Source organism: Pinus tabuliformis, chromosome Q (genome assembly GCF_031772625.1).
Source record: "Pinus tabuliformis cultivar Carrire ecotype Pingquan chromosome Q, CPIR1, whole genome shotgun sequence".
Taxonomy (NCBI): Eukaryota; Viridiplantae; Streptophyta; class Pinopsida; order Pinales; family Pinaceae; genus Pinus; species Pinus tabuliformis.
The window spans coordinates 937,400,968-937,422,677 of NC_142296.1; the positions used below are offsets into that span (position 1 = coordinate 937,400,968).

At 39.3% G+C, this 21,710-nt stretch overlaps 1 protein-coding gene across 2 annotated transcripts in view; it reads right to left on the reverse strand.

Annotated features, from left to right (window-relative positions):
* The window catches only part of LOC149222538 (uncharacterized), a 160,657-nt gene that overhangs the window by 48,226 nt on the left and 90,721 nt on the right, over window positions 1-21,710 (reverse strand). For both annotated transcript variants that reach the window (XM_089385505.1, XM_089385504.1), the window contains one exon: window positions 19,885-19,963. In XM_089385505.1, coding sequence (XP_089241631.1) covers window positions 19,885-19,963 — 79 coding nt within the window. The remainder of the gene's footprint in view (window positions 1-19,884; window positions 19,964-21,710) is intronic.

A 21,710-nucleotide genomic window follows, 5' to 3' on the forward strand; every position in this document is an offset into this window, starting at 1 on the left:
AGCAAGGATTGTGTTCTCTCTAGTGCTGCACATCCTGTCCCAACACCCTGTCTCTGTATCACCTCCTGTCACGCTATTGATGTCTGGCCATACTGCCCACCAGCCACTGCGCAACTCTGATGTTGCATCTGTGTTGTTGTTGACACTGCCATACTGTTTCCAACTCTGCATCTACACTACAACTACCTCTCATCTGTTGTTGTTGTTGTTGCAACTGCAACTACCTCTCATCTATTGCTGTTGCAACTGCAACTACCTCTCATATGTTGTTGTTGTTGCAATTGCAACTACCTCTTATCTGTTGCTGTTGCAACTGAGAAGCATCCAAAATAATTTGTCCCTGCTACTGAAACAAGCTCTCCACCATACCCATCCATTCTCTCAAATAGACAAACTTAGCTCTCCCTAGAGCTTTCATGAGTATATCTGCAACCTATTCTTCTGTGGGAACATGTTGTAGCTAGACCGCTCCACGTTTTACACATCTCTGATGAAATGACACTGAATATCTGTGTTTCGACCTATTATGAAACATTGGATTCTCAGAGGAGCTTAATGCAACTCTGATTATCACAATAAACACTGGTCGCCTCCATCCCCTGCCTGAACAAGCTTACTAGCAGCTTTGGAAGCCATATAGCTTCTCACGGAGTCGTGCTTGCTGCCATATACTCTGCTTCTGCAAAGCTTAGTGCTATTGACTTCTGCTTCCTGTTACACCAAGAAACCATCCATGATCCAATGTTGAAGCAGTACCCAGAGGTACCCTTCCCGTCCAATGAACTGCCTGCCCAATCTGCATCTATGAATCGACATAATCTGACATCATCCCTTCGGGTATATCTCAACCCATACTCGACTGTGCCACGCACATACATCAAAATATGCCTCGCTGCTACCCAATGTACCCTCCTTGGTTCTACCATAAACTGATTGAGGGTATTAACTGCAAAGCAAATATCTTGCCTACTATTGACTAGATACATAAGAGAACCGATAAGTTCTCTATACAATGTGGGGTCAACATCTTTGTCATCTGATGCATCTATCTTTTTCCAGTTGGTGATCATCGGGGTAGACATGGGTCTACAATCCTGCATCCTGAATCTCTTCAGAATGTCTGTAGCGTATCTTCCCTGCCCAAGGAAGATCTCCTCATCCTTCTACCACACTTCCAATCCTAGGAAATAGTGCATCAGCCCCAAATCCTTCATATCAAACTCTGCTGCCAGGTTCCTCTTGCAATCCTCTATGAGCCCTGATGATCTTGTCAAGAAGACATCAACCACATACAATACTAGGATGAGTGGCTCACCCTCTACCATCAAATAATAAAGGTTGGGTTATGTGTCACTCTTGACAAATCCCATCTGTTGCAAGTAGTTGTCGATCCGATCATACCATGCCCTGGGAGCCTGTTTGAGCCCATATAAAGCTTCCTTCAATCTGCACACATGAGTGTGCCTCTCATGAGTCTCAAAGCCCTTAGGTTGTTCAATGTACACCTCTTCTTCTATTACCCTGTTCAAGAATGTTGTCTTGACGTCCATCTAGTGAATCTGCCATCCCATCTGCACTGTTAGGGATATAACTGACTGAATAGAGGTGTATCTGGCAATTGGAGCAAACATCTCCTCATAATCTATTCCTTCTTTCTATGCATATCCCTTTGCCACAAACCTAACCTTGTACTTCTCTACACTGCCATCTGCAGCATACTTGATCTTGTAGATCCATCGAGAACCTACAACTGACCTGTCCTCAGGCCTCAACACCACCTCCCAAACATCATTCGTCATGATGGAGTTGTATTCTTCTACCATGGAATCTACCCACACTTGATGTTGTGCGGCTTCCTAAAAGTTGGAAGGTTCTGCAACCTAAGCTACCAATCCTTGATATCCTCCAGGTTGTTTGTGCTCTCTTTTGCTCATCCTAAAAGCTCCAACAAACTCCTCTACATCTCTCAATGTCTGACGAACCTCTCTGTTGGCTCGACCACTAGTAGTGGGAGGTTCTACCAGCTCCTCCTCATCCTACCCCTGTTGTTTCGTTTCCTGAGATCTCACTAAATTCCACGCTCCTGAGGAAATGCTAGTTCTGGTTATTGTACTGGATCCTTGTGACTATCCCTGTTGCTGGACCAATGGAGCTTCAACTGGTTGATTCTGATCACCTGCAGGCATCTCATGAGATCTCTCGAAAGCTCGATCTTCCATGAACTTTATGTCTCCTCGTACTACAATCTTCCTATTGCTAAGAATGTAGATCTTATATGCCATGGAGGTCTCACTATATCCAACGAGAAAACCCTTCTCTAAAGTCTGATCAAATTTGGTGCGCTTCTCATCTGGCATGTGGCAATAAGCAACGTTGTCAAAGATCCTGAAGTGACTAACTTTTGGTTTCTTCCCTGTGAAGAGCCCTTCTGGCGTTTTCTTCCCCAATGCTCTATGAGGAGTCCTTCATATCAAACTCTGTTGCCAAGTTCCTCTTGCAGTCCTCTATGAGCCCTGATGATCTTGTCAAGAAGAGATCATCCACATACAATACTAGGATGAGTGGCTCACCCTCTACCATCAAATAGTAAAGGTTGGGTTCTGCATCACTCTTGACAAATCCCATCTGTTGCAAGTAGTTGTCAATCCGACCATACCATGCCCTAGGAGCCTGCTTGAGCCCGTATAAAGCTTTCTTCAATCTGCACACATGAGTGTGCCTCTCATGAGTCTCAAAGCCCTCTGGTTGTTCAATGTACACCTCTTCCTCTATTACCCTGTTCAAGAATGTTGTCTTGACGTCCATCTGGTGAATCTGCCATCCCATCTGAGCTGTTAGGGATATAACTGACCGAATAGAGGTGTATCTGGCAATTGGAGCAAAGGTCTCCTCATAATCTATCCCTTCTTTATGTGCATACCCCTTTGCCACAAACCTAGCCTTGTACTTCTCCACACTGCCATCTGCAGCATACTTGATCTTGTAGATCCATTGAGAACCTACAACTGACCTGTCCTCAGGCCTCGGCACCACCTCCCAAACATCATTCGTCATGATGGAGTTGCATTCTTCTACCATGGAATCTACCCACACTTGATGTTGTGCGGCTTCCTAAAAGTTGGAAGGTTCCGCAACCTGAGCTACCAATCCTTGATATCTGCCAAGTTGTTTGTGCCCTCTTTTGCTCATCCTAAAAGCTCCAACAAACTCCTTTGCATCTATCAATGTATGGCGAACCTCTCTACTGGCTTGACCACTAGTAGTGGGAGGTTCTACCAGCTCCTCCTCATGCTACCCCTGTTGCTTCGTTTCCTGAGATCTCACTAAATTCCATGCTCCTGAGGAAATGCTAGTACTGGCTATTGTACTGGATCCCTATGACTGTCCCTGTTGTTGGACCAATGGAGCTTCAACTGGTTGATTCTGATCACCTGCAGGCATCTCACGAGATCTCTTGAAAGCTCGATCTTCCATGAACTTTATGTCTCCTCTTACTACAATCTTCCTATTGCTAAGAATGTAGATCCTATATGTCATGGAGGTCTCGCTATATCCAACGAGAAACCCTTCTCTATAGTCTGATCAAATTTGCTGCGCTTCTCATCTGGCACGTGGCAATAAGCAACGTTGTCAAAGATCCTGAAGTGACTAACTTCTGGCTTCTTCCCTGTGAAGACCCCTTCTGGCGTTTTCTTCTCCAATGCTCTATGAGGAGTCCTTCATATCAAACTTCGTTGCCAAGTTCCTCTTGCAGTCCTCTATGAGCCCTGATGATCTTGTCAAGAAGAGATCAACCACATACAATACTAGGATGAGTGGCTCACCCTCTACCATCAAATAGTAAAGGTTGGATTATGCGTCACTCTTGACAAATCCTATATGTTGCAAGTAGTTGTCGATCCGACTATACCATGCCCTGGGGGCCTGCTTGAGCCCGTATAAATCTTCCTTCAATCTGCACACATGAGTGTGCCGCTCATGAGTCTCAAAGCCCTCAGGTTGTTCAATGTACACCTCTTCCTCTATTACCATGTTCAAGAATGTTGTCTTGACGTCCATCTAGTGAATCTGCCATCCCATCTACGCTGTTAGGGATATAACTGACCGAATAGAGGTGTATATGGCAATTGGAGCAAACGTCTCCTCATAATCTATTCCTTCTTTCTGTGCATACCCCTTTGCCACAAACCTAGCCTTGTACTTCTCTACACTGCCATCTGCAGCATACTTGATCTTGTAGATCCATCGAGAACCTACAATTGACCTGTCCTCAAGCCTCGGCACCACCTCCCAAACATCATTCGTCATGATAGAGTTGTATTCTTCTACCATGGCATCTACCCACACTTGATGTTGTGCGGCTTCCTGAAAGTTGGAAGGTTCTGCAACCTGAGCTACCAATGCTTGATATCTGTCAGGTTGTTTGTGCTCTCTTTTGCTCATCCTAAAAGCTCCAACAAACTCCTCTACATCTCTTAATGTCTGACGAACCTCTCTGCTGGCTCGACCACTAGTAGTGGGAGGTTCTACCAACTCCTCCTCATCCTACCCCTGTTGTTTCATTTCCTGAGATCTCACTAAATTCCATGCTCTTGAGGAAATGCTAGTACTAGTTATTGTACTGGATCCTTGTGACTATCCCTGTTGCTGGACCAATGGAGCTTCAACTGGTTGATTCTGATCACCTGCAAGCACCTCATGAGATCTCTTGAAAGCTCGATCTTCCATGAACTTTATGTTTCGTCTTACTACAATCTTCCTATTGCTAGGAATGTAGATCATATATGCCATGGAGGTCTTGCTATATCCAACGAGAAACCCCTTCTCTACAGTCTGATCAAATTTGGTGCGCTTCTCATTCGGCACGTAGCAATAAGCAACTTTGTCAAAGATCCTGAAGTGACTAACTTCTGGCTTCTTCCTTGTGAAGACCTCTTCTAGCGTTTTCTTCCCCTATGCTCTATGAGGAGTCCTATTGTGGATATACATTGTTGTGTTACATGCTTCTGCCTAAAGAAACTTGGGCAAATCTTGGTCATATAACATAGCTTTTGCAGCCCCAACTATGATTTTGTTTTTCTGCTCTGCTACCCCATTCTGTTGTGGATTTTACAGAGTTGTCAATTCTCTTTTAATGCCTTCCTTCGTGCAAAAATATGTGAAGTCTTTATCAATATATTCTCCACCATTACCTGAGTGAAGCACCTTAATCTTCTTCCCTGTTGCATTCTCCCCAAGAGCCTTAAACTCTCCTAAACAATTGAAGACCTCATCTTTGGTCTTCAAAAAGTAGATCCATGTTTTTTCTAGAATGGTCATCAATAAAGGTGACGTAGTATTCGGCACCACTAAGAGCTCTAGTGGACATCGGGCCACAAATACCTGAATGTACAAGTCCTAACACGCCATCTGCTCTACTATCACTTCTTGGGAATGTTTCCTTGGCATACTTCCCAAGTACGCATCCTTTGCACACATCATCATGTTCTATGCCAAGTTCTGGAACCCTTGTCACTGTTTCCCTAAGCATCTTTAGTGCTCCATGGTGTAGATGTCCCATTCTCCTATGCCATAAATCATTCAATTCCTTCCCACTGGTACTGTCACTGCCTATTAGTGCCATTCGAGAGTCGAGTTGCAACCTGTACAATATGTTGTTTTGAACTCCACTCTATCTTACGCTCTTCCAATTTGAGTGTTTGACAAACACTTTCTTCCCTACAAAGTGGATATCATATCCCTTATCTTGTAACTGTGATATGGAAATCAGGTTCATACCCAATCCTGACACATGTAATACATCTATAGCGCTAGTGCTTGCTCTTGACTCCCTCTAAAAATCGATGGTACCTCTCCCTACTGGAGTACACTTCGTTATGTTTCCAATCGTAATATAAAAGTCCATCTACTCCTCCTTGTAGCTAGAGAAATATTCTCTAACCCCTATCATATGAGTTGATGCTCCACTTCTATATACCAGATACCTTGTGGAGTTGTTCCTGACAAGCAAGCAAATTCGTCCTCTAACCTGGAAGACAAATCTGAAGCCGCTTGAATGTCAATTGTGTCCATGGTCATACTGAAGAATTTACTGTGTGCTATTCCTCTTTCCACCCGACGTTGATTCTACAACTCCAAAATGTTGCAAAACCCTATGTGTCCAACCAAGGAATCTGTTCAGCGAAAATCTGAGTTGATCTTGCTCCCTCTAACTATTGGAATTACTAACCCGAGCAACTCAACTTTTCTGCAACCCTGCAACTGAAAATCGAATTCCTGCCCCGGCAATTTGGCCTACCTGTCTGATCATTGCACCGCCTCTAAGAATTTCGGCATGTTGCTTCCCTCTAAGCAACGAAATTATTTTCTTTGCTTCTGAGCTTCCCGACCGATAACTTGTCTTTGATACCATGTGAAAATTTCATCCATTGCAGTAACTAGAAATTATTCTCGTAACTGTAAATTTAATTATGCAATTTATTTGCTACGGAAACAATGAATAAACCACTACTGAATTTTCACCATAAAAGTACTGCGGAAAATAAAACACTGGAAACTGAGAAATTCTAGCACACACACACAAAAATTTAACACAGTTGGTTTTGGACAATTGTCCCCAAAAAAACCCAATGTGGGAAAATCGGTGCAGCAAATGAGGGTTTTATTATTATTCTCCAGCAACAAATCTCAGTACAATAATTTAGATGCTCTACTGGCGATCTAATCTGAGAAAAATACTAGAAAAATTATTGTGAGAATTTTCCCTCACCCCACAGCTAATTTTTGTCCATGGAACTGCCTCTGTAGCCACACGCAAATCATTCTGTGTCAACCTCTGCGCAGTGCTTGCACAGACCCTCTGGGAATTACGCACTCCCTCTCATTGCCTTTGCTGGAATTGGAATATTTCCTCCGGAAATGTTGTTGACCTCCTCTGCCACCTGCTACTCACCTTCTAGCTCTATCTTGTCTGTTGAGTCTCTGCTACTGAGAAAATTGAATTGCCTGGGCAACTGAGTATCTGCACTAGTGCATTCTCCATCACCACATTGATCCCTTCTTATATCTTCCTGTTGAGACTCCAACGGCCAAGATTAAATCTTAATCGATGGCTCAAATCATTTTTGGATCGATTTGTGAGTTTCTAGAAAATTCTCACCTTGACTTAATTAATTCTAATTAATTAACCATCTTTCCCAAGTTTAGACTTAGGAAACATTAAAAAAAAAAGGTTAATAATCTAATCAAGTCATTTCTAGGTGGAATTTCCATAAATGATTTATGAGTGTTGGAAGAATCACCGCACCTCTATAGAATCCATTATTTCCACCCTGGGGATCCTAGTTACTGGTTTGTAACGTTTACCAACACCTGCAGGTTTTGGTGTAACGGCAAACCTCCACAATGAGTTTCGGAGATCTCATGTATTCTAGCCTCTCCACCAAATTTCGTGGCTAGAACACATCTGATGCTACAGAAACTAAAAAGTAGGCACTATGACTGAAGTATCTTATTCAATGTTTCACGAACTAGGGATGTTTTTTGGAAGCAGATTGAAGCAGAAAACTTAAGATATATGCAGAAATTTATATATAAATATTTATTAAAAAGATGAATTTTCAAATGATGATATTACAATTGCGGGTGCCTGGCTTATATATCGCCATGGACACCCTTTGGGGAAAGGGCATGATCTTATGATCGTGCCCTTTCATCTAATTTAACTGAAAATTAAATAATAACCTAATTTAACTAATTTTTTACATAACATTGTCTTCCTCTCGAAAGAATGCTTTGTCCTCAAAGCATACGCAACGACGGATGTTGTTGACAAAATGCGTCATTCTCCCAAGAAGCGTCTTCTTCGGTAAGTCCTTCCACTTGATTATATATTCCAAGATGATCAAGGTCCCACACTCTAAAAGGTCTTGGATCAATCTCTCAATTTCCGTTTTTTGGTGATGTGAATATCGGTATGGCTTCATGTTGACGGGGTCTGATCTTGCCTTGACTTCTATTGTATGCTCGATTTCCCTATTAGGTGGCATCTTCATAGGTAGGTCTTGAAATACTTTTTCATGCTTCCGAATCAGATCTTGTATCTCTGGTGACTCTTCTCTGGTCATATTTGCAGATAACATTTCTAATTGGTGACATTGTATTGCATAAGCAGGTGCTCTTCTTCGACTCAGCTTCATCATCTGAGATGATGATACAACTTGATTTTTTGGTGCTTGGAATCCATGTAGCTTGTACTTCTGACCTCCTCATTTGAATTTTATAAATTGTACTTGATGGTTGGCGGCATAAGTACCTAAAGTTCGTAACCATTGGATACCTAAGACTACGTCTACTCCTCCTAACGGTATTGTGAAGAATGGAGACTCTAGATTAAAGTCTTGAATCTGCAAATTGACCTTATGGCATTTCCCTACCTTTTCAATCTTCTTACCATTAGCTACCATCACTTTCATGTTTGGTAAGGGAAATGAAAAGATATTGAGTCTCTTTGCCATGGTTGCATCTAAAAAATTGTGTGTGCTTCCAGAGTCGATGAGAACCACTACGTTGTTCTTCTTTATGTGTCCTTTTAACTTTAAAGTCTGAGGTTGTGATATACCTGTCATAGCTGATAATGACACTTGCGGAATACTTCCGTCATCTAATTCTGGTGAGAATTCTGGGGCGTCTTCTGTGTCTTCTATGTCATAATCTTCACTGTTTGAATCATTGGTTGCTTCACAATTATATAGGTTCTTTGGTTCTTTTCCATTAGCACATCTATGTTTGGAGTCCCATTTCTCCCCACAACGTTTACATTTACCCTCTTTTATCCTTTGCATTTCCACATTAGATTTTTCATCTTCACGACGATGTGGTGGAACATATCTTGTATTATTTGAGTCCACATACTGGGGTATCCTTCGTCTTGCATAAGTTTTTTCCGCTTTTGACCAAAATATTGGTTCGGATTTCTTTTCGGCTGTTTTTGCTTTTCGTCTTGCTACTTCTATAGATGTAATGTCATGCATCTCAAGTTCTGCTTGTAAATGGGTTTTGAGTCCCGAGATGTATGACTGAATTAGACGAGATTCTGATAACCCAGGTACTCGTGTTACTAAGGTCTCCCATTCTTGAGTGTATTTGTCCACACTTCCTTTTTGTCGTAGTTTGATGAGTTTTGAAAAGAACTCTTCTTCCTTTACACCTTGGAATCTTTTGAAGAATGCATCTTTAAATTTCCTCCAGCTAATGACATGTGTTGTCTTTTTCCACCACATATACTAGTTATATGCTTCTCCCTCCATTTTCATGGATGCATGTCTGAGCTTTTCGTCATCGTCAGTGATGTCATATATCTCAAAATATTCTTCTGCTTTATTTATCCATGCAACATTGGTATTTTCGTTTCCATCGAATTTAGGCATCTCAACCTTTGCCCTCTTCTGGTATGTGGCTAATGGTTGAGCAAAAAAAGGGTGTTGATTAGTAAGGGTATCCCAAAGTTGCTTGTTTGTAAAGGCCGTGTTACTTGCTTCTTGGTGGGGTGTTGCTGATTTTCTTGGGGATTCAACCTTTTCATGAGAATCTGTTGACTTTGTTGAATCTGATGAGAGGTGTTCTTGATTCTCTTCACTTTCTTTTAATAGCTCTTCGGGTGTACAATTCGACCTTTTACACAGAAGTCTCAGCATTGTTAAGGCATCTCTGATGTTTACTTCTGTTTGAACATGTTGACTTTCCATCTTTATCTCTATTCGATTTGTCGTATCTTGAAGATTTTTTATTTTGTCCGCTTGCTCCCCAAGCTTGATCTCGAATTCATTTAGTCTTTTATTGACCTCATCGTGGTTGCTATTTATCTTATGCTCTGCATCCAACAATTTTTTTTGGAAATCCGCCATTGTCATTGTCGACATTGAGCGGGTTTGCGGGGGCGTGTATTTATTTGCCAGCGAAAATATTTTTCCTCTTCTTTTTTTTTAGCTAAAATAAATTTTATACATATAAATTTTAATTAATTAAAATAAATTTAATTAATTAAATTAACTTATATATAACTTTTAATTAATTAAAATAAATTTAATTAATTAAATTAACTTATATATAACTTTTAATTAATTAAAATAAATTTAATTAATTAAATTAACTTTTATATATAACTTTTTAATTAATTAAAATAGATTTAATTAATTAAATTAACTTTTATATATTTATATATAACTTATAACTAAATTAAAGTATATATCATATAACTTATAATTAAATTATAATATATATTATATATAACTTATATATAAAGTTATATTATATATTATATATATATCTCATGAATAGTTACGGCTTTTGGTAGGCACCCCTCGTTTGACCTTCAAAAGTAAAACCCCACGCTGATACCACCGCGGTGTTTGGAAGAGCAATGGTCGAGAGTCAACGAAACTGGCGGCGACGACCAACGACAGAAGATCGATTACCAGGCATACAGAGGTGTCAGAAGATTGGCAACAAAATGGGTTAGGGTTAACAACGGATGGCAAACGGTCGACGAGGCAGAGCAGGGTGTCGGGAAAAGGTCAGAACCAGGCAAAAGATAGATTTGGCATGGTCGGGGAACAATACAGGAAGCAAAAGGTGACGAGGAAGGGAACGAGGGCTAAGGAGAAACACTAACTGGGGAATGAGATTCGGTCAATGATGAAGATAAATGAGACGATATAGTGATTGGATGAGATGTGGTTTGATATTGGCACAACGCAAAGATATACTTTGATTCAGATTGCAGTGGCTAGTGGTGTGAAGTTGGCGGAATGTGGTGTGGACAGGGGACGCAAACGACAGCAGAACAAAGCAGTGAGGAGTATATGAAGCAAAGTCAGATGAAGGAAATAATGACAGAACCGTGTATGAAGAGTTGTGTAGCAGGAGAAGCGCTCCGAGAATCAACTCGCTCTGATACCAATGACGCAGAAAACTTAAGATATATGCAGAAATTTATATATAAATATTTATTAAAAAGATGAATTTTCAGATGATGATATTACAATTGCGGGTGCCTGGCTTATATATCGCCATGGACACCCTTTGGGGAAAGGGCATGATCTTATGATCGTGCCCTTTCATCTAATTTAACTGAAAATTAAATAATAACCTAATTTAACTAATTTTTTACATAACACAGATCCGTGAAAGCATCATTTCCCAAAAATCTAGGAAGCGAAGCATCTCGGAACCGTCTACTCTATATATATATATTTGCATTTATATTCAAAAAAAATCCAAAATACCAAATTAGTCATAGAAGACATGAAAACATGCATATTTTTACATAAATCAAGATAAATATAGCATCCATTGTACATCAATGATTAATTATTCCAGCATCAACCATCTAGAATCTAGATTCCTCTTCTCTTGTCTAACCTTTGCCTCTACTTCGATTCTCTAGGGATATTAGTCAACATGGCCCAATTTTGATCCAATGGCCTAATCCAAGCCTTATAATGGTAGAGAAAGCTTAACATGACTGATCAATGATCTTGACTTGAGTGAAGTGTACATTTTTGCTAAGGCCATGACAAAGGATTTCAACAATCAACAACACCAACATTGGGGTACATATAGGTTTGGGTGCTGTTGATTAAATGCCAATCACATACCCGCATACATGATATAATCCAATGAAATGCCACAATCCCATTGACCCTGAAAACTGTTAAGTCTACTGAATTTTGAATGTGATATGAAATTCTATTTTCTCCATATAAAGTTTGATGAAGTTGGAACCACTCCCAAACATCTTGAGTCATTTCATGGTAATGTTAAAAATTTAAGTAAAAGTCCTTTTACTTTAAAAATTTAACATTACCATTAGGGAGCATCTAGGAAGCATCTAGGGAGCATCAAGGGGCACCTTGGGAGTATTCGGAGAGAATAGTTCCTTACATAACCCTTCGAAATTTCCAACAACAACAAAAAACGAAAAAGCCCACAGAACCGTGTGAACCGTCCACCTTGTCTCACAGATCTGCTTGCGATTGGAGGTGGATACATGCCCGAACCTCCAGAGTCCACAGATACGCAATCAATCCTTTCCAGATCGGGCTTCCACAGATCTAACTTTCCAGGAATGGCCAAAAAATGGCGGAACCGCGGATCAGATTTTCGGATCATACGGGATGCAGTTCCGCCTCCTGATCCTTGGCGGGGGGATCCTGCAACATTGATCCCATTCTATAGATAAAGATCATGACAGATTGTCCAGCCATCAACTGGAAGATGAAATGCTAACCTTAGCTACCATAGCTGGTGCACCGCTTAAATGTGATGATAATATGGGTTTGGATGAACATTTTGATGGAGAAGTTTCCCCTAAGATTGACAAGTGCTCAAGTACAGATATCATTGGGCATCCTAGTCAGGAAGATTCTGCAAAGTTGGGAAAGGATAGAACACACCTTAATTATAAACATGACCCAGTATCTCCTTGGGCCAAAGTGAATTGAGCTACAAACAAGCAGAAAAATGACTCAAATTCTGGGGCTGCCAACAGCATGTTTCTACAAAGCAAGGAATCTTTAAAGGCCAAATCAAAGGTAGATAGTTCGGAAAAATCTAACAGTCCCAGGTTGCTAATGAATAATAATTCAAATGCAAGTGATCAAAATGCTGGGTCAGATATTGACCATACTGCTTTCTGTATTAATGCTAATGAAGCAACAACCAGTACATTATGTAAGGCTACTTCATATCAAAACTGCTGAGCAGTATTTGTCAAGCAGTGAATCATCTGAAGTTAGGTGTAACCATGACCAGCAAGATAAGCTGGCAGAGGCAATAGCAGTTGTTGCTTCGACTGTGAACTCACTACCAAATTAACGACCCACTGATGGAGTGATAGGCATCATTAAGAAATATTCATGTCGTGAGGCAGTAATTGGTTCTCTTGAAGCTAAAAGGTGGCTTGCATACAAGGAAGGACCAAGGGGAGGATGCTCCAGAAGTGAGAAAATGTCAGAGAGTAGTTTCAAAAGATTGACATCACACAATAAGGGAAGTTCTATCAAGTTGGTACCTACAGATTCCAGATTTCCAAAAATGACTGTCTCAGTGAACATTTTACCAGGCAAGCTGAAGAACTGGTTGCAAAAAGGTGACCTCACACTAGAAAGCGAGTTGGTAGCTGCTTCAAGTAAGGTATGGAGACCAGAGAGTTACCTTCCTCTTGCATTTGTTAAGCATAATCTGGGACAAGGCGGACGGATTGAAATACAACCTGTAGCAATTTTTGAGCACGCAACTCACAGTGCTATTTCTCCATCTGAGGTGCCAACTTGTCTACCAGAGATTCCACGGAAAATACCTATAGAGGAGTTTCAAGTGAGCAGAGATATGGGAAATTTCCACATATCCTCAATTGATCCCCGAGATGCAAAGGATGTAGATGATGCATTGCCAATTAAAAACCTAGGGAATGATGTCATGAGAGTGGGAGTCCATATTGCAAATGTTTCCTACTTTGTCCATCCCGAGACTATGTTGGATAGAGAGGCACAAGACTGTTCTACAAGTATCCAGCATATGCTACCAATGTTGATTCGCCTTCTTTGTAGAGAACTGTGCTAATTGAACCCAAGAATTTATAGACTAACCTTCTCAGTTACGTAGGATACTCACCCTTCAGGGGACGTTGTGGATCACTGGATTGGGCGGACAATAAATTGTTCATGCTACAAGCTTTCCTATCAACAGGCACAGAAAATTATTTTATGCATCTTTGACTACAGCAAAACTAATGGCAGTAAAAAGTGCTACCCATAACTACAGGGACTATTTGGCTGGCAAGACATTGTTGCAGGTGTTTATAATCTGCATAAAATTGCTAGACAGAGAAGGGAGAACAGGTTTGAAAAAGGGGCTTTGAGGCTAGATAGCTCTAAGCTTGTGTTTGTTCTAGACAAGGATGGTCTGCCGTGTGTAAGTATGCTTTATGAGAACAAGCATTCAAACATGCTCGTGAAGGCATTTTTAGTCTTAGCAAACAACACAATAACATCAACTAATAGGGGTGGTAGCAGCAGCTGTAATGATATAAGTGTGTTAAGGGATGGCGGGAATTTGGAAGATACAGTCATTTCTCCAAAAGGCACTTCAAATGGTGTAGATATAGATATAGAGACCAAGACAGCGAGCACCTTAAATTTTGATTTGACTTCAGAGCTGGAGAATATTGATATTTCCAATAATTTGACCCTTCCTCAATATGATGAGAGAAGTATTAATGTATTTTCTGTCAAGCATCCTGATTGGGTGGGATGGGAAAATACAACAGATTTTGAGGGTACGTCTAGCAGAAATTTGTTCAGAAAAAACAATCCTCTTGAAATGGACATCGGAAATCCATTAGAGGCAGGTGTCGGCAATCGGCTTGTATAGGCCAAGGCTCAAGGATAAAAATGGATCATGTAACTGGCAAAGAGACAATTCAAGGTAGTTCTGTTCCTGAACTACGAAAAGAGACAAAAGCCAAGGAGCTAGCGAAGAAAATATTGTCTTTGTTTGAAGAAAAAATGGAATTTGTTGATAAATAAATAGAAATGACTAAGAAAACCAGAGAACATGCTCTAAAGGAAGGAGTTGAAGGAGTCGCAACGAACTTGTCATTGCTTGAGGACAAGCAATGTCGGGAAGGGGGGGCTAATGTTCCCACAAAATTAAGTGCCAAAAAGGACTAAATAGCCTATCGATCCCCATATGCGACAGTCCTCAATAAAAGGGAAAACCAAAAACCCCAAGGACCAAAATTTCCAATTTTGGGCAAGTTTTGGGGCTGTTGGGCAAAGAAACCCAAAGTTGGGGACTTGGAGTAAAGTTTACTAAATCAATTAAGGAAGGAGAGCCCCTCAAAGAAATCTATAAATTCAAGAAGATTGGATTCATTTGGATCATCATTGGATTGGAACATTTAATTTTTGTTTTTTTTGAGCCTCAGGCTCTGGGGGTTTTAAGACCCCTTTTCTCCTATCAGTTTCGGTGGTGAAAGATTCCATCCTAGTTGATAAGCTTATTTTCTCTTTATTTTCCCTATTTTCTACTTCTTCTGGCATAGGATTATTGGAAAGATTTTTCTGGTAAGGCACCAAGTCCCATGAATTCTTTCTGGAGGCAATATCTGAAGCAAGGAAGTCGGATTCTTTCCTAGTCAAGCAAGTCTGGTCTAAGGGAAATTAACAACGAAGTTTTGGATCATGTCTAATCTGTTCTGGATTGCAAAGAAACAAAAAGGGATTTGAAGTAGCTCTGGCCTGGTCGGCACATAAAGACGTGATCTTTCTATGGTTGTACATTGATCAAGGAACAACATAGGCATCTCGGGGGCACGTCCTGATGTTGTTTTGGTGACAATACAGGATAAGTTGCAGTTCGGGCAGCTTCAGCATCGGGCAAATTCAAGAATAATCGAGGCCGAGTTAGGTCTGGCCTAATTCTAGTCTGAGTGTGGCAAGTGGAGAAGTGATATCGTGGATCAGTAGAAGGAGAGCACTGACTTTGCAGCAGTCAACAAATACAAAATGAGTGTACACAACGTGGATAACGCAGCAGACCGCTCACAAGTCAAAGACCAAAACAGAATCACACAACAGATCTTACATGGAAGCTAGCGTGACATGCCCTCACTAAAGGCAGAGACACAATCACATTGTGGGCCACAATACGACATGGAAGCTAGAGTGAAGTAATCAAAGAATATTTCATGTATCTGTGCTAGTTATGAAGAGATTATTGAAGCAGCCAAGACTGCCCGTAGCCACAGGATCAGATTAGCGAATTTTTCTGAGATAGTCAAGGCACCACAAGTTATCTGAAGCAGGTCACCCGCATTTAGCTAAGGGAATACACTAGGTCTCTCTGGTGCATAGATACCCCGAATCTGGACCAAATCAGAGAACTACTTGGGATATAGTTCTGGAGGCAAAATCGCTAGTAGCCTTGAGGCAAGTGTTATCTCAATCCTGGAGCTTTGTAGTTCATGGTCAAGGCTCTATCGGAATGATGCCCTCTTTCTGAAGTTGTCGAATATTCTGAACAGGATATGTAAGATAGTGCTAGATAACAACTACAGATATAGTTAGTCAATTGGATTGGTTAATACTTGTTAGTCGGACTATGTTGAATTTGGACATGATACTAAGTTGTCATTGAACCTGGAGTCTTATGAATTTTTGGTATCATTATTGAATGGGAATATTGCTTCATGTTGAGTAGTATTGCTTATAAGTTATTGAATGGGTTATTGCCTGAGTCACAAAATAGTGTCGCAGATTACTGTATTATATTTTGTGCTATTTCTGGAACTAGACTGTAATTCTAGTCCTCTGCAACTGAATGAGTTATTTGCCCCACTGTTGAATGACAAGAAAGATTTATGGAAAAACCTCAAGAAATTCTAGGATAAAATTACTCTAGGCCATTACAAGGGCCGAGGTTATAGGAAGCATCCCCCACCCCTCACTCTAGCCTTGGAACTACACTTCGAGTAGGAGAACACTCTAAACTTGTTTAGCACGCTCCCTGCCAATTCAGGAGTATGATGCTCCCAAGGACACTCCTAGCGACGAGCATTCTCCCAACGCACTCCCTACGTGTTCTGCCAGCACTCCCTAGACGCTCCCTAATGGTAATGTTAACCTCATCAAACTTCATATAGAGAAAATATAATTCCATATTCGATTCAAAATTTAGTGAACCTAATAGTTTTCAAAATTTAAGGATCGATGGGATTGCAATATTTTCATTGGATACCATCACGTATGAGGGTATGTTACTATGTAATCAGCATTTAATCGAGTACCAAGTGCTATATGCACCCCAATGTTGGTGGTGTTGATTTGTGAACTCCTTTTTCATGGCCTTAGCAAAAATCTACCCTTCACTTGGACCAAAATCATTGATCAAGCATGTAAAGCTTTTTCTACCATATTTTAAGGCTTGGATTAGGCTGTGCCGCTGTTTCATCAAAATTGGGTGGTGTCCACTGTCAACTGATGTCCCTAGAGCATCGAGATAGAGGCAAAGAATGAAGTATGATATTAATGATGAGGATCTTGATATAAGAGATGGTGGAACATTGTTTGTCAAGGAGTGGTGAAACATGCATGGTGGTACTATCACACAGCTACAACATTTGGAAACATGCGTGCTTTCACAATTGGTGCACACTTCTTCTATAAAGAGGTACTGAGCAACTAGCTTAGTTTCTTGTTTGGAGGGACTAGACCTTTTAGTCTTCATACTTCAGTTTGCAAACAGCCTATTTTGTGAACATAAGTATTTGGTCATGTCATTGTTGATAGTTGCTAGTCTCTAGATAACCTATTTCATTCCATAAGTTAATGATCTACTTTGTTTTATGTGGATTAAAAATTTGCATGTTTGTTTGTAATCACTAGAATCTAAATGAATGATGCTCGAATAATTAATTATCAATGTACCATGGGTGTCATTTCTATCATTATTGGCATCTAAATATGCATGTTTTCATATATTCTACAACTAATTTGGAATTATGGATGTTTTTTTAATATAATTGCAATATAATACATACTATAATATTCAAAACTTGAACCGGTGACCGAACCGGTCCACCTAATAAATTGGGTTTCAAACGGGAACCGATCAAAGCTGGGACTAGTTAGATCACAATGAACTGGTTTTAAAAAAATACATAAAATAATTAATTTTTAATGAAAAAAAAACTAATTTTACAATTTAAAACCATGATTCCAGCCAATAGAGACAAAATATGCAAAGTTTGCTCTATACCATTTAAAAGTGAATATAATATATATCAAGATTCAAAATGGCACCGAGTGGCAAGTGCAATACATATCAGCAACAAAATACATAATCAATGAGGCTCTAAATGGCTCTAGAGTCCAAAAACAATGCTACAAGCTATGGGGCCACTGGCCTACTACAAGTCTACATATTAGTGATCAACATTATCACTTCTAAGCAGTGTTGATAATATCTACAATATTTTGCAAAATATTGTGAATATCGCATGATTTTCAAGGCAATGATATTTCGGCAAGTAAATATAGCGATATTTTCAAAATCTCGGCGAAATATCGTGATATTATGAAAATCTCGGCAAAATATCTCCATATTTTGAAAATCTCAGCTACATATCATTATTTCTTTATATGTTTAAAAATCTGAAAATAAAAAACAAAAATAAAAATAAATAAATAAATATTTTTTTATGTTTGCCGATATTTTCGCCGAGACCCTCATCAATATTTTGCCGACAACGGTATTATCAACACTGCTTGTAAGTTCTCATCATGATCAAGCTCAGTTGGTTGAGTCTCAACTCTCAAATTTTTCAACTGCTCGAGTCACAAACTTCTCAATTGGTTGAGTGACTTGAGTCTCAAACTTCTAAAGGTATGTGCTCAACATGGCTTTACATGGCCTCCTATCCCAGCGAAGTGTTACTTGAACCTATTAATACCCCCTCCTTCAATAGATTTTTAGCAATATTTGCAGATCATTTTGCCATCAATCATATATCACAATGAGCCCATGCATTATCCTTGGCTTTTGGAGGCATGGTGGCTACTACTCAGCCCAAACTCTTTGTTCCACTAATCTAGCAAAAACTCAACACTCTCCAAGCTCACAATGAAGCTTACACAAACTCCAAATGAGATGTGTGTGGCAAATGAGAGGTGAGACATCCTTTTAAAGGCTTGGAGGGCTTGTTTTGGAGAGAAACAACCCCTAGTTTCCCTCAAAACCACTTGAAAAACCATGGAGCAGCCTTCCATGGGGTCCACAGCCGGCATAGCAATAAATGGGTCGGTTCAAGGGAAACCAGTTGGTTTATGGTCGGTCAAACCCAAAACACACCCACAACCCTAGATGCCCTGGTTTTTCAACTGGTTTGAAGGCACAGCCTACTGAACCGGCCGGTTTACGGCTCGAACCAGCCAGTTTTGAATACTATGGTTGAGACTAAGAGACTTGTCATGGAGTCGGTCATTGATTGGTTAGAGGAGGCACTGAAGGAGGTAACAGGGGAGAGAGAGGTAGAGAAGGACAAGGAGGTGACACCACCACCTTAAAGGGTTTAGAGTGAGTTGGACCTAGCAATAGCATGGGCACCAATAGAGAATGTCAATGTCTACCTCCTACTTTTTGTAAAGGACGTCAGAGTCCAACACTAGCCCCATGGCCCTCTTCCCCTGGAGGAAAAGCCATCACCTTTTCCCGTAAAAGGGACAGAGGAAATCACTTTTCCTATATCTAATTTCATTGTAGATGACTCATGACAATGAGATACATTTATTATATTTTTATTGATATTTTGATGCTGAGTCAGGACTCACGATTCAGGACATGATTCAACGTTGATGTGTGATGTAGCACTAGACATCTTATACATTGATCTTACATATTAGTTCTATTTTCATATTAATGTGGCAATGCATTTATTTTGTGGTGTTGCTTTAAATGTTACAAAAATGGGGAAAATGAACATTTATTTATTTGTTTATTTTGCAGAAATTTGCTGATTTTACAGATTTTCCCAATGTTTACAATTTTTTGTTTTTCCAAATGCTTGCTGATTTTATCCCAGTCCTGATGTAAGCAACAATGATTGTTATCTCCATACTTGTCTGTGTTATTATATTATAACAATACTCCTAATTAAATTATTTGTAAATGTCAGAGTCCTCCAGTAACAGATCAGATTTGAAAATGTCATCTTTAGTAGCATTCTCAAGCTTCATTGGGCATTATCATCAGACAAAGTAGAGGATAGACAAACAAGAAAATGTACGGTGTTTATGGATAATTATAAAAGTATGGCTCCCTAACCTGACTGAGAATTCCCTGTGACAACTGTGATTGACCTTGACGATGCTAACATTTTTAGCTCCTGTCTTAGGCTGTTGACCTGCATAATAGAGTATAACAATAAAAATCACCAGAAAATCTCAATTTGAAGATTTCAAAGTTCAATTAATCAGTTGATAGATTTAGCTGCAAATTTTTTAATTATATTATTATCACTCAAAACTAAATGACCAACATAGACCAAATAAATGCATGCAATAGATACAATACAGAAAGACAAAAAATCAAATAGCGATGTGCTCACTCTATAATCCTTAAGTAGGTACTAATCAATTTTGGCCAAAACTAATAGACAGGATTTGAAAAACAGCAGCAACCGTGTGTCTCAACATGGCAATGGTAAGGGATAAATAGGGCAGGAAATAGGTTAGATCATTATAAAACAACTGGAAATGGATAAAACATTCATAAATTGAGAAATGGCAGGAAATGGATTTCCAAATATTAAAAGAAAACAGCCACTAGAAAAATGAAATTTATCACCATTCATATGAAAGAAAAGAAATATTTCAAACTCATTCAGACATAAAGCAATAGAGCACAACTTATAAATTGAATGTCAATGCACAGGTTAAAGGAATTTCCATCAATAAGTTAAAATCAAATAAGAATTATGAAACTTCATACGTTAAAATGCCTGACAACATCACAAATGACAATATTTAAAATTTAAAGAACTTTGTGGAACAAAGATGGAAGATGGTGATGATGAAATCGAAACAGACTACTTGTTTTGCTTGCTCAAAGTATCCACCCAATGGGAATCGAAAAGCCTCTATAAATAAAATTATCATTATTCACATAAAACATAAGAAATATTCCAAATTCATTCAGATATGGAGCAATGCACACGTCATAAATTGAATCTCACTCCATAGGCGAAAGGATTTTTCACTAGTAACCAAAATTTAAACAATGAAATTTCATACCAATATTCACAATTAAAATATGAGAAACATAAAAAAATGCCAAAAACCTTACAATATCTATAGCAAACACAAACACATATACACAACATCACATGCTATTCTAATCATCTCTCACATTATATATATTCAATACATTATATTTATCTTGTATCATTGCTGTCCTATTAATTTTGAATTTTCAGTAGATGAGTTAGTTTGGTTCATTAAAATGGTATGGAAACCTCTCTGATCCTGGCCCTTGGCCACACTTGGATTTCAACCATTCGCCACATATTCTCAGGTTAATCTGAAAGCATGTTTTTCGGTCATTTCAACTATTATCACTGGCCAAGTACCAAGAAGAAATTCTAACAAGATCAGTCCAGAGTCAATACGATTGGCATTTAGTATTTTACCAAAAGAAATAATAAATTGACAAATTAAAGAAACTTTCGAGTGTCCAGGAAATACAGTATAATCCAGCAAAGGTGGAGATCTTCAATAGTTCTTGTTATGACATAAAAGAGGACAACTAGCAAGCTATAAGATTCTACAATCTACAATTCTTGTATCTAGCCTATTTTGTATTTTCCATTGGCATTCCCACCTACAGTATGAATACGATGATCATGTATGATCTTATCTAATTAACACATTATGATTTTGATATCATCAAATAATTCACGAAGAGAACCGTTGTTTATATTTGTAAACTTTCATTTTATGTCTATATATAGCAGAGGATAAGATAATTTTATTAATGTGCAAAAAATGGCGATAAGGAGGTCACTGGAACTGCTAGGTACAACAATGTAAGATACAAAGTGGGAGAGCAAAGGCTGCTCCAGGCTCAAAGAATGGAGCAGGGAATCAAATCAA